The sequence below is a fragment of the Microcebus murinus genome, chromosome 1 (assembly GCF_040939455.1).
Source record: "Microcebus murinus isolate Inina chromosome 1, M.murinus_Inina_mat1.0, whole genome shotgun sequence".
Classification (NCBI taxonomy): domain Eukaryota; kingdom Metazoa; phylum Chordata; class Mammalia; order Primates; family Cheirogaleidae; genus Microcebus; species Microcebus murinus.
Genome location: NC_134104.1, coordinates 157,564,268 through 157,579,823, shown reverse-complemented (window position 1 = coordinate 157,579,823; position 15,556 = coordinate 157,564,268). Strand labels below are relative to the sequence as shown.

Below are 15,556 nucleotides of genomic sequence, written 5' to 3'. Positions count from 1 at the left end.
TGTTTTGAAATTTCAGACTTGCAAAAATGTTGCAAAAATAGTACAAAGAATTCCTATTTGTTATGCGGCTTCCCCACATGTTAACATTTTAAATAACCACAGGACAATGATCAAACCCCAGAAATTATGATCTAACTTGGACACAACATTGCTAATTCATTTTCTGCGGTTATTGAACTTCGGTTGCCCTCCTAAAGGTCTTTTCCTGGAACAGGAGCTAATTCGAGTTCACACTAGTGTGATCTAGTCAAACTAGTGTGTCTCCTACTCTCTACCTCCCTGTGGCAATTGCTCAGTCTTTCCTCATCTTTCAAGACCGTGACCCATTTGGAGAGCACGGGCCAGCTATTTTGTGGAATCCTACTCGCTTTCGATATGCCCAGTGTCTCCTCAAGACTAGATTTGGGGGATGATCGTGGGAAAGATGGAGAGTTTTTTGTCTGTGTCAAAGTTGAGATGCCTCTGAGATGGGCTGGTGGGAAGGTCAAAGCCAGGTGGCAGCTAAGGGCGAGGGCAGAGGCACAGCCGTGGACATAGGTCCCGTCAAGTTTGGAAGCCTTTTCCCTTGTCATAAACAGGACCCCAGGGAGAGAGTTCTCAGGGAGAGGTGGCATCCCTGTGGGCAGTCAGGGGGAGGAGGTGTGGCCAGTGGGGTGGGAGAAGGGCCCAGGGGCCAGGAGTGAAAGAAGGGGGCACGATGACATCTGATGGCCCTGGATGGAAGCATTCCATTGGAGCAGCAGGGTGGAAGCTGGGGTACAGGGGAGATGGTGAATGTGGGCAACACCCAGGGAGCAGAGAAACGGGCCAGAGCAGAGGAGCAAGGGGTCCAGGGAAGCCTGTTTAAGGAGGGGGTAAAGGAAGGGCTTGAATGCTCATGAGAACAACCCAGCGAAGCAAGAAATGTGCCGATGCAAGATTGGGGCAGCTCTGCAGCAGGCCTGCGGCCTCAGGGCCCGAGCAGTGTGTGCAAGGGCCTGGTTCTAGGCTGGGCAGAGAGAAAGCAGGCCTTGAGGCAATGAGGGGCAGATAGATGGGTCCCCATGAGTGAAGGATGTGGCAGTGGGGTACTGAGGCACAGATGGTGGTGTCCAGAGAAAGGGATGCTCCGAATGGAGATACAGAAGGTCATGTCTTTGCTGGTGGTGACCTGGAGGGTAGGTGGCTGAGGCGTGGGGAGGAAATGGTGACCAGCAGTGAGGAAGACAAGGACATAAGAGGCTAGGGGTACCCACCCAGCTGATGGGGTTGAGGGAGGGGAAGAGAGTTAAGCCCACTGTGTAAGAAGCAGGAGGGTGGCCAGGCTAGCTACAGAGACGGTGCTGGGGGTGCTGCCTCGGGCAAGGCCACCTGTGCCTGGGCTGAGAGCAGGGGCTGTCAGGAAGGGGCAGCAGGGGGAGGAAGGCCTGCCTACCACCTGGCTCTTCATCAGCTGTGGGGGAAGCGGGACAGGTCCCTGGAGAGCAGAGGAGATGAATGGCCGCACTTGCGGGTGGGAAGGTTGGGAGTGGGTGGGAACTGAGGGTAACACAGACTGGAGGCTCACCCTCTGCAAGCAGCTGAGGGTTCATGGTGGGGGGGGCACATGCAATTGTCCTAATATCTCTGTTTTTCCAATGAAACTTGGGGAAGGGATTGGGGGCATCCATTCCTTTCAGGCATGCTCACCCCAGAATCCAAGCTGGGAGAGGCTGGGCTGTGACCCACCACATACCCACTTGGTGGCACTTGCTGCATGCACATCACGCAGGCATCAGCCTGGGGCTCACAGTCTGTCACCGGGACATGGTGTTTTGCTCCATACATGTGTCCTTATTTCTGCCTGTTTTGTTGGGTTCAGTCCTCTCCACTTCTGAGCTGTGTCATCTTTGCCTGGATGGTGCTTCCTCCATGAAGCCTCCCTAATTTCCTCCATCAGAAGCAATCACTGGTTCTTGAGCTGCGGGAGGACACTCACTGGTCGCCCCGAGCCTGAGGCCGCCCGACGCCGCCAGAACCAGGGGTAGGGGATTTGGTTGTCCCCAGTGTTTTGAATAAAGTTGTGTCTAATTGTCAAAAAAAAAAAAAAAAAAAAAAAAAAAAAAAAAGAAGCAATCACTGGAGCGTCTCCCACTGCCCTGCCTCTTTGTACTGTGGGTGCCTGGTTGCTGCCTGTCTCCTCTGGAGGCTGCAGCTTCTTCTGGTGGCCCTGCTGCCCAGCACAAGGCGTTCTGCAGATCCCTCTTTGCCCACGAGATGGCGCCGGAGGCCTGTGTCTGGACTCCTTGATCCGAGCATTGGGGGCACCCTTGGGGTCTTTCTCCCCTGTAGCTGGCAAGCAAGCGGCCTCTAGAGAAGATTCTTACCACTCTCCCTAAATTGGGAAACTGAGGCCCAGAGAGAGAGGAGACCTGACCGAGGCCACATAAGTTAACAGTAGAGTTTGGACTCGGAGCCCTGGCCCCAGGCTCTTACTACAGTGTGGAGTAGGCCACCCCCAACACTCTGCCTCGGTAGACCCAGCCTTCCTGCAGCCCCAGCTGGGGATCTGGCTGAGCTCAGTCCCCCAGGGTGGGCTGGCAGGCTGAGGCGTGGTTGGGCCTCTAGCCCACAGCGGGTGGCCACATGCCTTCTGACGGGCTGTCCCCTTCAGTCTCTAGCTAGACACGGCCCCCAGCCTGGGCTACATGCCCAAATATTCCACCGAGGTCAAGGGCTATAACCACTGTCACGGCAGCCTCTGCACACATACTGCTCAGTAGTTTGTATCTTTCCTTTCTGTTGTTGCTGCTCACCAGTCTATAACAGCTGGCTACACCCAAGGTGGCTTGTAGCTGGCCCTGAGAGGAGGAGACAGACCCAGAGAGAGAAGGCCTTGGCCAGGGATCTCCAGCAGTGCCAGGGGCAGGGGTGGGCATGGGGGTGGGTCTCTGGGAAGAACCCACCACTGACCTGGGTCTCTGGAAGGACTGGAGGCCTGAGAGAGGCAGAGAAATGGGGGGGTCCCCCTTAGTATGGAGTGGATTCTGCCCCCTGCCCCAAAGCAAGCCCAGTGAGCTGAGATGGGGCCTGGTGGCTATGGGAGGGGCTGTGGGGCCTGGAGGGCAGATGGAGGCAGTCCTGGGTGGGAGAAGCTGGGCATTTTTGCCAATCCCAGATTTGTGAAGTGTGGCCAGACCTCAACCCCCTGCCCAGGACATGGAGCCCCTTGTGATGGGAATGACACCACCACCCCCCCCACCGCCCTGCAGACAGCTTGGGCCCTGCCAGGGGAGCCTACCTAAGGCTTCAGGGGGGCTGGACCATCCTGGTATTGGGGACCTGGCCAGGGCCAGTTTGTGGGGGTCTCTGCCATGGGCACTTGAAGGGTAGGGAACAGAGCAGATCCCAGCCAGACCTCCACCCAGCCCATCAACCTCTGACCTCTGATCCCTGACCTCCCTTTCAGACTATGTCCCATATAGTCACTTTTCTGGAGCTGGGAGACCTGCATGTATGAATATCTCTCTGTGCAAACTGTCCACAGCGCAGATGGGAAAGTCTCCCCTGTGGAGACCTGGGCAATCTGACACAACGGCATGCACTGGGCAGCCAAGGTGGAGGGAGAAGCTGCAGGTGGATGGCCTGGGCTCTGCCTCCTCCCCTCCTCCTCCTGCCTTCCCACCCAGTGACTGGGTGGAGCCACTGCCTTATAAGTGGCTGGCCTGGTGGCAACAGAGCAAACTACAGCCAGCTGCGGGACTGGAGGGCTGCTCTGCAGGCAGTGGTGCTCTGGGTTCCCCAGCATGGCCCCCTCAGCCTGGGCCATCTTCTGCCTCCTGGGGGGCCTCCTGCTCTGTGGGGGTAACCCCAGCCCCGGCGTGCCCCGCCTGAGGCTCTCCTACCGAGGTACTGGCCACTGCTTGCTCTGTTTGTGTGTGTGTCTGTGGGTGTCCCAGGCTCTGCCGCACTCCCAGCCGGCCGGAGGGGATGGAGCCAGCCACTCCACTCCGTGCACAACTCTCGGGAAGGTGGGGGAGGCAGGTCCTGAGAGACATGACCAGGGCAGAGGGGGAGAGACATGGGGGAAAAGCCACAGGGGGCTGCTGGGGGGCCGTGGGAGACCTCAGTAGAGACGGGAGGGGACCGGGGACTGTGGGAGTCCTGAGAGGAGAGGGCATGTCTGGAGGGTCTGTCTGGGCCCAGCAGCTCTTTGCCCAGGGTGGCCCATGGGGCCGCATGCCATCCCTCTGGTCCTCCAGCTGCAGGGACGGGGAAGAGGCCCCCTTGCAACCCACATCCTAAAGTTGGCTTTTTCAGGCCCCTCCATCCTGGAAGCTCTGCACAGCCCAGGGGAGTTCCAGCCTCTCCTCCTTGGCCACCCAGCTGGGGCTTTCCTCTGTGCTCTCCTGGGTGTGTCGTGCTGTAGCTGGCTCAGGCCTCCACTGATGGGCCGTGGGGAAGGGTCCCTGAGACACAGGCTGGGCAGGTTCTTCTTCTTGGGGAAACCAGAGGCGTGATCACCTTCCCCTGGGAACCCCAATCAAGAGGGACACAGGCCTGCTATGGAGACTCTGTGGGGGCGTCATGCCACCCTGGAAAGTCTGAGGAGGAGTATGGTCCTGTCCCAGGAGCTGTGTTTTGGGGGGGAGGTCAGGCTGCTAGAAAAAGCCCTAAATAGAGAAAGTTCCCCAAAGTGCTGTCATCCATGAGGGCTTCCTGGGAGAGGGTATCGATGAGTTTTGGGGGAGGGGTGGGTGCTGGGCCCAGCTGCCCCTGTGGGGAAGGTATAGGGTGCTCTGGGCCTTCCCACAGCCCATGCCCCCTTCTCGCATCATCCTACTGCCTGCCCCATCACCTCCCCCTCCCCAGCCAAACCTTAAGGGCCTCAACTCCTGAGACCAATGTCACTAGACAGCCTCCTCCTGCCTCTGGAGCTTGGCTGGGCAGCATCTACGAGGAGAAAATCCTCTTGGCCACAGCTCCGGACTGGAGTCAGGAGCCTCCCAGCCACACCTGCCCTTCCCCACACTAGGCTGTTGCCTGGGGTTCCTTCTGCTGGGAGCGCCCTCCCCTGCGGCCCCGGCTGAGCCAGGCGGCACGCTGCTTACTCCTCCATCCTGTCTCAGTGCTTTGCCCAGTTTGCTGCCCTAATTTCTGCCCATGGGGCTGTCTTCCTTGGGGACTGGGAGGGCACAAATGGGACAGTGGGAAGATGTCAGCTGAGAGATGGGGACTAAAGAACGGAGGAGTGGCAGCAGGCCCCGGTAGACTGGGCTGAGTGGGCGGCTCAGAGCCTCCTATCCCACTCGCCCCCAGGAGCCATGCTCCGAAAGCCCTGCAGCACTGCTGCGGATGGAAACATGTTCCAGATGTGAGTGTGTGGGGCGCCTGCACAGCTGGGACCCTCCGCTCCACTCCTTGGCTGGGAAGTAGGCCGAGGAGCCCTAACGCGCCCTCTGCCTCCTCCTAGACCTCCTGTCTGCCAACCGCTCTGCCGTCTTCCTGGGCCCCCGGGGCTCGCTGGACCTCCAGGCCATGTACCTGGACGAGTACCGAGACCGCCTCTTTCTGGGGGGACTTGACACCCTCTACTCTCTGCGGCTGGACCAGGCCTGGCCAGATCCCCGGGAGGTGAGCTGGGCTGAGAGGGAAGAGCATCTGTCTGGGAGCTGGGCACCTCCAGCTGGGAGGCCGGATGAGGAAACTGAGGCTGTGAGGCCAGGGGAGTACCTGAAGTCAGCCAGGCTGTGTTTCAGGTCCTGTGGCCGCCACAGCCAGGACAGAGGGAGGCATGTGTTCGAAAGGGAAGAGATCCTTTGGTGAGTGCTGCTGGGAAGGACTGTCCCCCAACCCAACCCCAGGCCTGCCCCCAGGTGCCTCTGCTGAGGGGCATTTGGAACAGATCCTGAGGGCTTCTGGAGGTCTGTGACGAATGTCAGCCCCACCCCTTCTCCAGAGCTGATCACAAGGCGGGGCTGAGCCCCAGTGGGTGGTGGGCACCCCTCTCACCCCTGCCACACCCCCTCCCTGACAGACGGAGTGCGCCAACTTCGTGCGGGTGCTGCAGCCCCACAACCGGACCCACCTGCTGGCCTGTGGCACCGGGGCCTTCCAACCCATCTGTGCCCTCATCACGGTCGGACACCGTGGGGAGGTGAGCCTGGGCTGGGCCCCCAAGTGGCTGGGAGGCAGTGACATTTTCTCCTGCTGCATGAACGCTTCCCATTGAGTCTGGGTAGGGACAGAGGGGCAGGGGCCTGAAAGGCGCCTTTGTGCCAGAGAGCTGACCCGTCAGAGAGGCCCTGAAGGAGGGTATCTTCCGCCACCCCCACTCTCCAGCCGCACGCAAGGGCCACTGCCCCGGTGTGGGAGGGCTGGTGATCCTTTCCCAGGTGACGCCTCCCTCCCTCCCTCCCTCCCTCCCTAGCACATGCTCCGCCTGGAGCCCGCCAGTGTGGAGGGTGGGCGGGGGCGGTGCCCCCACGAGCCCAGCCGTCCCTTCGCCAGCACCTTTGTAGGTGAGTGATGCCCAGGCTGGGGGGCAGGGGGGTGGGCGGGAGATGGTTTATGTCTCTGGAGAGGGCGGGCATGGGCCTGCTGCTGGGCCTGGGCCTCCTCCCTGACTCTGCCCCCACCTCCACGCCAGGCGGGGAGCTATACACAGGCCTCACTGCTGACTTCCTGGGGCGAGAGGCCATGATCTTCCGAAGTGGGGGTCCTCGACCAGCCCTGCGCTCTGACTCCGACCAGAGCCTCTTGCATGGTGAGGCCTGCTGGGGCAGGGCTGGCTGGGCTCTGCCCCTGGACTGGTAGGAGAGGAGGTGCTGGAGACGGGAGGAGAGGCTACGTCCCCCCTGCGCGCCAGCCTCCTGGGGACCCCTGCTTTCCCTTCCACTCTGGGCTCAGCCCCATCCTCCCCTGTGCCCCCTCCCCGCCAGTGTAACCCTGTCACCCTCCCAGAACCCCAGTTTGTGATGGCCGCCCGGATCCCTGACAACTCCGACCAGGACAATGACAAGGTGTACTTCTTCTTCTCGGAGACTGTCCCTTCCTCTGATGGCAGCCCAGGCCATGTCACCATCAGCCGCGTGGGCCGAGTCTGTGTGGTGAGAGCTGTGAAGGGGTAGTGAGGTTCATGTCCTTGCCTTTCCCAGGCCTGTATCCCTGACAGCAGTAGGGAAACTGAGGCAAGGATGCAGAGCTGATGTGCCTACCTCTCCCGCATGGGTGAAGGTGGAGGAGTGGGCAGTGGGCCTATCCTCAGGGGGCCCCAGGCTGACAATGGTCCCCACCCTCAGAATGATGCTGGTGGCCAGCGGGTGCTGGTGAACAAATGGAGTACCTTCCTCAAGGCCAGGCTGGTGTGCTCGGTGCCCGGCTCTGCAGGTGCTGAGACCCACTTTGACCGGCTGGGTAAGGGTGTGCCCAAGAAGGCCTGGGTGCTGGGCATGGGAGGGGCTGGGCGTGGGGGACTCAGAGCTGGTGAGCAGGGGCATCAGCAGGGGCCATGATGCTGCGCTCCCTTCTGTGTCCCAGAGGACGTGTTCCTGCTGTCGCCCAAGGCCGGGAAGAGCCTTGAGGTGTATGCGCTGTTCAGCACCGTCAGGTAGGCACACCCCACCTCCCTGCCCCCCACCACCATGGTTCCCCGGTGAGCTGCTGCCATCTCGCTCCAACTGGGCAATGGGTGCCTGTCTTTGTCCTTGATTCGGCGACCTGCGACTGCATTCTCTGTCTCCTTCTCTCTGCCTTTGCCTTGGTGTCCTTGCTTTTCAGAGTCTCTGCTTGCTACAAGCGCTGTCACCCCTGTCCAGCCTGTGGACCCAGGCCACCCCTTTCCTGCCTATGGTGACCACTCCGGCCTGACTATCCCTGTCTGTCCTTGGCAGCGCTGTGTTCCAGGGCTCTGCCGTCTGTGTGTACCACATGGCAGACATCTGGGAGGTCTTCAACGGGCCCTTTGCCCACCGAGAGGGCCCTCAGCACCAGTGGGGGCCCTACGGAGGCAAGGTGCCCTTCCCCCGCCCTGGCGTGGTGAGTCTCTGAGCGGGCCAGGCCAGGGAAAGAGGGTATCCTCCTCAGAACAGCCCTGTGTCCACGTGTAGTCCCCAGGCAGTGGGCGGCAGCTGAGCTTGGGCTCCAGAGGGCCTGGCAGGCTGGGGATGGGGGAGAAGAACCCCCCACAGCAAGAGTGGTTCCCTGTCAGGGGTAGAAACAGGCTGGGGGACAGCGTGTGATCCCAGGATCCTTTAGGGCTCCCTTTGCTGCCCACAGTGCCCCAGCAAGATGACCGCGCAGCCAGGGCGGCCCTTTGGCAGCACCAAGGACTACCCAGACGAGGTGCTGCAGTTCACCCGAGCCCACCCACTCATGTTCCGGCCTGTGCGGCCTCAGCATGGCCGCCCTGTCCTTGTCAAGACCCACCTGGCTCAGCAGCTGCGCCAGATTGTGGTGGACCGTGTGGAGGCGGAGGATGGCACATATGACGTCATCTTCCTGGGGACTGGTAAGAGGACTGAGTTGGGGTGGCCAGACTGGGGAGGGGTGCAGGGTGCTGGACTCCCCCCTCCTCTTCCACTGACTGCCCCTCCCCTGCCCCAGACTCAGGCTCTGTGCTCAAAGTCATTGCTCTCCAGGAAGGGGGCTCGGTAGAGCCTGCAGAGGTGGTTCTGGAGGAGCTCCAGGTGTTTAAGGTGAGCAGGGGCTGATGTCCCTGGGTCTGGGCCTGGCTACAGGGGAGTAGGAGGAGCGCACAGGAGGGAGCCGGCCTGTCTGTTGCGTTTGGGGAGAAGGGATGGGGGCGGGGCTGAAAGCAATGGCCTCACTGAGCAGGCCGCTCTAAGGCCTTGCCAACGACAGTGGCTCTGAATGACTGTAGGCCTGGTGCTGCAGTCTGCGAGCTGAAGGTGGTCAGGGTGCCGGGGACAGATGGCCAACGGAGCGCCCCTTGACAAAGCCCCGACGGGCTCAAGTTTCAATGAGGAGGTGGCTGAGACCCTAAATCCCCCAGGGGTCCTTGGACCCTCTGTAGACTCAAGCAGAGTCTTCCGTGTGGGGGACGGCTGTGCCTCCTGGGCCTGAACTGGGAGATTGGGACAGCTGCCCCACAGCTGTGGGACAGGGCTGCGGGCGGGGGCGCAAGAGCTCTGTGCTTTAGCCAAGCCTCCTGCTTGGAGGCCAGCCAGGACCAGGGGTCCTTTCTTGGAACCCACTGGGAAAGACTATCTAGCCTTAGTTGCCAGAGGGTGTGTGAGCCAGGCTGGGAACTGGGTGGCTTCCACCCCAGGGGTTGGAGAAGGCTGAAAGCAGGGGTGCAGAGGAGGGTCTCATGCCACCCACCCCGCGCTGAGACTCTGCTCCTTCCCCAGGTGCCGACCCCCATCACTGAGATGGAGATCTCTGTCAAAAGGGTAAGAGCAGCTGCACCCTTCTCTGCCCTGGGCGCAGGCCCTTGAGCACTGCTGCGGGCTGCGGAAAGCTGTGTGCGCAGGCCTGATTTGCCCACGCAGCGAGTGGCCGGAACGGCTGGGAGCTGACAGTCACAGGCATGAAATGAGGGCTCAATGGGAGGTGCCCTGAGCTGCATTCAGATAATGGGCTAGCCACAAAGACCAGTTCATAAGGAGGCGAAAGTGTGCTTGAAAACAAAATCCAGATTTAAAATCAAACAAGGGAGCTCCTTTTTTTTTTTTCTTTTTTTTTTTCTGAGACAGAGTCTCACTGTGTTGCCTGGGCTAGAGTGCCGTGGCGTCAGCCTAGCTCACAGCAACCTCCAACTCCTGGGCTCAAGCGAACCTTCTGCCTCAGCCTCCCGAGTAGCTGGGACTACAGGCATGTGCCACCATGCCTGGATAATTTTTTCTATATATTTTTAGTCGGCCAATTAATTTCTTTCTATTTTTAGTAGAGAAGGGGTCTTGCTCTTGCTCAGGCTGGTCTTGAACTCCTGACCTTGAGTAATCCTCCTGCCTCGGCCTCCTAGAGTGCTAGGATTACAGGCGTGAGCCACCGCGCCCCGCCAAGGGAGCCTCTTTTTAGAGGCCTACTGTATTTGCCAAGTAATAAATCCCATCTCCCCAAGTTGATCTACCCCAGTCTATCCTTAGGTAAATCCCATCTTTTGTACTGTGATTGCTTACAGCAAGGTGCACCTCTAAGGTCAGAGGCAAGTCAGGATGAAGGCCACTGGGGTAGCGGGGAAAGGTCAGCAGCAAGGAGGGCCTGAAGAAGCCCCCTAAAGAAAAGACCCTGGGTCTGTCCTGTCCCCTCCATGTCATGACACAGGACCTGGTATATAGCAGATAGGTGATAAACACTTTATTTTGTGAATGAACCCAGGAGGTTCTGGAAGAGTTCCTATGAGTGGCAGGGGTCCCAGGAAGCCAAGAGGGCTGGGAACCTGACTGCTTCTGGGCAAAGCCTGGGCTCACCATGGGCTCTGCCCGTGTCCCTCCCCAGCAAATGCTCTATGTGGGCTCTCGGCTGGGTGTGGCCCAGCTGCGGCTGCACCAGTGTGAGACTTATGGCAGTGCCTGTGCGGAGTGCTGCCTGGCCCGGGACCCATACTGCGCCTGGGATGGCACCTCCTGTACCCGCTACCGCCCCAGTCCCAGCAAGCGCCGGTTCCGCCGGCAGGACATCCGGCATGGCAACCCTGCCCTGCAGTGCCTGGGCCAGAGCCAGGAAGGTGAGTGGCAGAAGGGTGGGGGCATGGGCTGGGCTCTACAGGGCCCTCACTCGCCCCTATGGCCTGGGCTCAACTCCTGTGAAGTGTGTTCTCAGGCTGGTCCTGTTGTAACAAACAGTCCTCAGTTTCCCTACCTGTGAAGCTCCTGGCAGTGCATGGGTAAAGGGTCTCTGGACACAGCGACTGGCCTGGGGTGGTCAATGAATGCCTAGGTCTTTGTCACACTGGTCGGGGATCCTGGGCTATAGGAGTCAGTGGTGGCTTTGGGGCCTGGGTCCCATCATTCTCAACCTGAGCCGACCTCTGCCCCTCTCCAGAAGAGGCTGCGGGACTTGCAGTCACCACAGTCTACGGCACAGAGCACAACAGCACCTTCCTGGAGTGCCTGCCCAAGTCTCCCCAGGCTGCTGTGCACTGGTTCTTGCAGAGGCCAGGGGATGAGAGGCCTGACCAGGTGAGTGAGGACCCTATTACCAGCCCCCATGTGTCCTGAGGTCACCTCCCTCCCTGAACCCCAAGTCCCGAGCTCTAGGGAGATGATCTGGGGGGAACCTGTCAAGCTTAATCTAAGAAAAGTGTGTATTAGACCCATGGGGTGCCTAGAAGGAGGCGCCCCTATTCTACCATCTGGGAACATCCAGCCAGTGTGGCTGGAAGCCCCTCTGAGAGGTGGACAGCAGACATGGAAGGAAATCCCCTGTGCTCACACCTGTGGCCCATCCCTGAAGGGGTCTCTTCCCAGGTATTCTTGTTCTTCCTCTGCCCCAGGCCTGAGTCCCTGACCACTGGCCCTTGCACCCCACAATACGTGGCTCCACACTTCCTCCTTAGAGTCCAGCTGTCTGCCCAGGCCCTCTCCTCCCCCACCCGGAAAGGTCTGTCAACCCCAGAGATGGCTTCAGTCTGGGGCCTGAGGATGGGCGTGGGCAGGGCAGGGTGAGCGGCCCTTCCCCCACAGGGGAGGGCAGGGGAGGGAGGGGTTGATTACAGGAGGGGCTCTCCCTCTGGCTTGGGAACTGGGGGAGGCCAGCCTTGGACCAGCTGTTGGGCTGGGCACCGAGAAGACTCCCCAGGGGAGAAGGCTGCAACAAGATGAAGTTACACAACATTAACTGCCAAAGCGACCCACCCTCAGCATGCTCAGTGAAGCCCAGACGGGGTTCAGGGAGAGGGGTCAGAGCAGCACTCCTGCCTCCCATGCTGTGGTGGGCACTCAACCCACCCTGGGCTGGGGCTGTTGCTCCCATGTGGGGGCAGTGAACCGTGCAGGCCACGACAGAGGAAGCCCAGTGTGCCCACATGCGTTGGGGGTGAGGGTATACAACCGTGTACATGCGTGTATGGACTAGAGGGAGGTCCTGAAGCCTAGTCCTGGGGCAGGGGGTGCAGCCCCTCCCCTGAGTAGAGCCTGTAGATACCCTCTTAACGCCTGTGCTTCCTGGGAACGTGTGCCAGAGCCCTACAGAGCCAAGGTTGGTGTTCCCTGAGTAGGGGAGACCCCAGTCCGTTGAATCTTTGAAAAGGCCTTTGGCAGGCCCTGTCCTGGGGCTCTGGGAAGATGCGGCCCTGCCTGCAATTAGCTCACAGTCTAGAGGAGGCCGCGCTGGCACACTGGTCCCCTCCTGAAGAGGGGAGACTGGGCAAGGGGAAGTGCCCAAGCACTGGGCCCAAGGATGGCAAATTTGGCAAAGCCGGGGGTAGAGAAGCTGACAGTGCATGTCCTGCCCTGCACTCTGCTCACACCCTCTGCCCACCTGGCAGGTGAAGACGGACGAGCGAGTCCTGCACGTGGAGCAGGGGCTGCTGTTCCGCAGGCTCAGCCGCCTCGACGCAGGCACCTACACCTGCACGACGCTGGAGCACGGCTTCTCCCAGACTGTGGTCCGCCTGGCTCTGGAGGTTATTGAGGCCTCGCAGCTGGACAGCCTGTTCCCTCAGGAGCCAAGGCCAAAGGAGCCCCCAGCCCGGGGAGGCCTGGCCCCCGCTGCCCCCAAGGCCTGGTACAAGGACATCCTGCAGCTCATCGGCTTCTCCAACCTGCCCCGGGTGGACGAGTACTGCGAGCGTGTGTGGTGCCGGGGCAGCGGGGAGTGCTCGGGCTCCCTCCGGACCCGGGGCCGAGGCAAGCAGGCCAAGGGCAAGAGCTGGGCAGGGCTGGAGCTGGGCAAGAAGATGAAGAGCCGGGTGCAGGCCGAGCACAACCGGACGCCCCGGGAGGTGGAGGCCACATAGGCAGAGGGGGGACGGTCAGGACGGGCCGGGGAGCCCAGTAGCAGCCCGTAGCATCTCCCACCCAGCCAGCCAGGGCAGAGGAGGCCAGGACGTCTGACCGCCTCTTAGAGACGAGTGTCTCTGCCCCCACACCTCTACCGGGCCACCTCTAGAGAAGACTGGGGGTCTAGTGGAGGGCCTGTGTCTGAGCCTGTTCCCTACCCCTCTGTGCTCTCAGTCTCAGGCTGGAGCCAGCACCCTCCGGCCACTGGCAGCCCCATGGGACCTGCCATTTGTTCTCAGAGATGGCCTGGCTTCCCGAGCTCATTTCCGGTTGTGCCCAGAGGCAAGAGGGTTGGGTGGTTCTTTCCCAGCCTACAGAACAATGGCCATCCTGAGTGACCCTCAGATGGGGTGTGTTGGGTGGGTCTGAGGGGGGAATCTGGGTGAGGGCCCTCAGGCAGCCAGAGGAGATGGAGACAGCCTCTAAGGTAGCACCCTTTAAGAAGGGACTACCGACTGAGAACCTGGGGAGGGAAAGTGGGGATGTCGAGAAGGTGGAGCAGCAAGGCTCCTTTGATCCATATCATGCCTCGATGCCCTGGTGTTCTTGGCATGGCCCACCTCCTCTTCTCCATCTCAGAATCACAGAGGCACGGACTGCTAGAGCCCCCCGGGACCTGGGGTGGTCAGGGCCTTAGGCTCCACTTTGGGCCAGGTTTGCTGGGATGCCACACCCCCAATAGGACCCCCTCCCACCATCAAGGTCTCCATGCAGATGAGAAGGGAGGGGTGAGCTCCAGGGGAATGTCATCCCTCATCTCTGTGGACCAGAGGTGCGAGGAGGAGCTGGGGAAGTGTGGGACTGGGAGGAGTGGGCTGTCTCCTGGGGCGATGCAAGCACGTCTCAGCCCTGGGAGGGGGAACAGGAAGGTCTGAGAGCTGTAGCTGGTCCTGAAGATCAGGGCCAGGGCCACAGAGGACTGGGGAGGCTATTGAGATGGAGAGAGGGCAGGATACTCTTAGGATGGCCCTGGGACCCAGGCAGGAATAGTGTCCTTAAGGAGTCAAGATGACATCAATTAGCTCAGGAGCCACGGGAAGGCCAGAGGTTTCCAACCCTGGCATCTCTATTTTCTGCTAAGTAAGGGCCAGGCATAGATGATGTATTTAGGAAGATTTTTTTGTCTTATAAAGGGAAAAAAGGTAGAGGAAAAAGCTAGAAACTGTAAGTCCTGCTGATTCTTGGGGGTGAGGCTTGGATGGCAAGGGCACTTTCTGCCTGGGCATGTAGGGGAGGTGTTTTGCCATCAGCAGTTTCTCAGGCTGGGGAACACAGAGGGGGAGGAGGAGAACTAAATGAAAAGTTGTTCCCAGCCTTCATATGAACAAATTAGTGACGCACAAAACCGACTGGGGGAGCCAGGAGTATAGGGTTTGAGATTCTATTAAAAAACCAAGACAAAGAAAGGAGGCAAAAAAGAGAGAAAAAGCAAGACAAGGCTTCCTGTCTCACTGAAACTCAAACCCAGACTACCTGGGTCTTATCTCCCCCCACCCGACACCCCCAGAGAACTGGGATCTGGACTAGCCCTGGGCCCCTTTGGCTGTGCAGTAAGTGAACCGGAAGCACAGAGACGAACCCAACAGCACCTTGAGAACCTGCTTCAGGAGTGTCAGCAAGTGGGGCGCAGGGGCGAGGAGGAAGGGGCCTGAGAGCAGAAGGGAGTAGAGAGTGCCAGAAAGAAACAGCCAGGCCCTCAGGGGTCTTTAGGCTGGTCCCAGACTTGGGGAAGTGACCCTGGAAAGTGATGGGAGAAGAAGTACGAGATCCTGAACAGTGAACACCTGCACTTGGAACAACATGGACAGCTCCTCCCAGCCGTGCCCCTCCCATGGTACTGTGTGTTACTCTTAGAAATGCCCCGTGTGAGAATTCTGTTTCTGTGTTTGTATGTTGAGAAGGGCCTTGTGGTTTCTCTGTTTTTAGGACATACTTCTTGTAATTACTATTATTTTTATAGTCATGACTTCCCTTGAGCTCTGGTAAGGAAAACCGAACTGATGAGGAAAATATTTACATCACATAATTATATCATTATTGTATCTGTGTATTTCTGTACTAAACTCACTGATGCCATGTTCACGAGCTGGAAATGAGGCACCCTCTCCATGAGGCAGAAGGTCACGCTGGGTGGTATTTTCTAGGAGGGAAGGAGATGAGTATGGGGGAGGAAGGAGTCAGAGGGCTTTGTCTATGAAGCGGAGATTGCTCATTAAATTAGGAAAATCCTGTCCTGCAGGCTTGTGAGACTGACCTTCTTGGAGCTTCAGGAAGATCTTGAGCCAGAAGGAAAAAAAAAATGCTGGCAAAGGGCAGCTGGGCACGTAGGCAGCTCTGCTCGTTTTTCACAACACTTGACATTTGTAACAGCGACACTTGGCCTGATTCCTGCCGTCATCCCAAGCCACATACCAATGGATAGTAAAGCCACTGTGCTCATGCCTGGGCTCCCAGGGCTGTGCTGTGGGGGCTGCAGCTTCTGGGGAAGAGGGGAAGCTCCAGAAAGCCCCCCTGACCATGGCTTCCACTGCCCTAGGGACATGATGCCCCCTGCCTAAAGAGCACCCACTGGTGCTGCAGGGAGATGGAAAACCGCAGTGTACTTTAGAGATGGGAGACACATTGCCCCATCT

General features: G+C 59.4%; 1 protein-coding gene across 1 annotated transcript; it reads left to right on the top strand.

Annotated features, from left to right (window-relative positions):
- The first annotated feature begins 3,722 nt into the window (after nt 1–3,722).
- Nucleotides 3,723–15,250, top strand: SEMA3G (semaphorin 3G). Its single transcript, XM_012771520.3, has 16 exons — nt 3,723–3,867; nt 5,432–5,592; nt 5,718–5,780; nt 5,996–6,115; nt 6,389–6,479; nt 6,608–6,724; nt 6,922–7,067; nt 7,260–7,374; nt 7,498–7,567; nt 7,851–7,995; nt 8,236–8,467; nt 8,563–8,654; nt 9,330–9,371; nt 10,420–10,648; nt 10,966–11,102; nt 12,410–15,250. The coding sequence occupies exons 1-16, from the start codon at nt 3,765–3,767 to the stop codon at nt 12,878–12,880; spliced, it is 2,334 nt and encodes a 777-aa protein (XP_012626974.1). The 5' UTR covers nt 3,723–3,764; the 3' UTR covers nt 12,881–15,250.
- Nucleotides 15,251–15,556: the final 306 nt, after the last annotated feature.

Bases quoted from the DNA above. Each gene is read 5' to 3' on its own strand.
- SEMA3G (XM_012771520.3), top strand. From the start codon at position 3,765: ATGGCCCCCTCAGCCTGGGCCATCTTCTGCCTCCTGGGGGGCCTCCTG. The intron at 3,868-5,431 runs GTACTGGCCACT...GCCTCCTCCTAG, and splicing joins CCTGAGGCTCTCCTACCGAG to ACCTCCTGTCTGCCAACCGC. The intron at 6,480-6,607 runs GTGAGTGATGCC...CCTCCACGCCAG, and splicing joins CTTCGCCAGCACCTTTGTAG to GCGGGGAGCTATACACAGGC.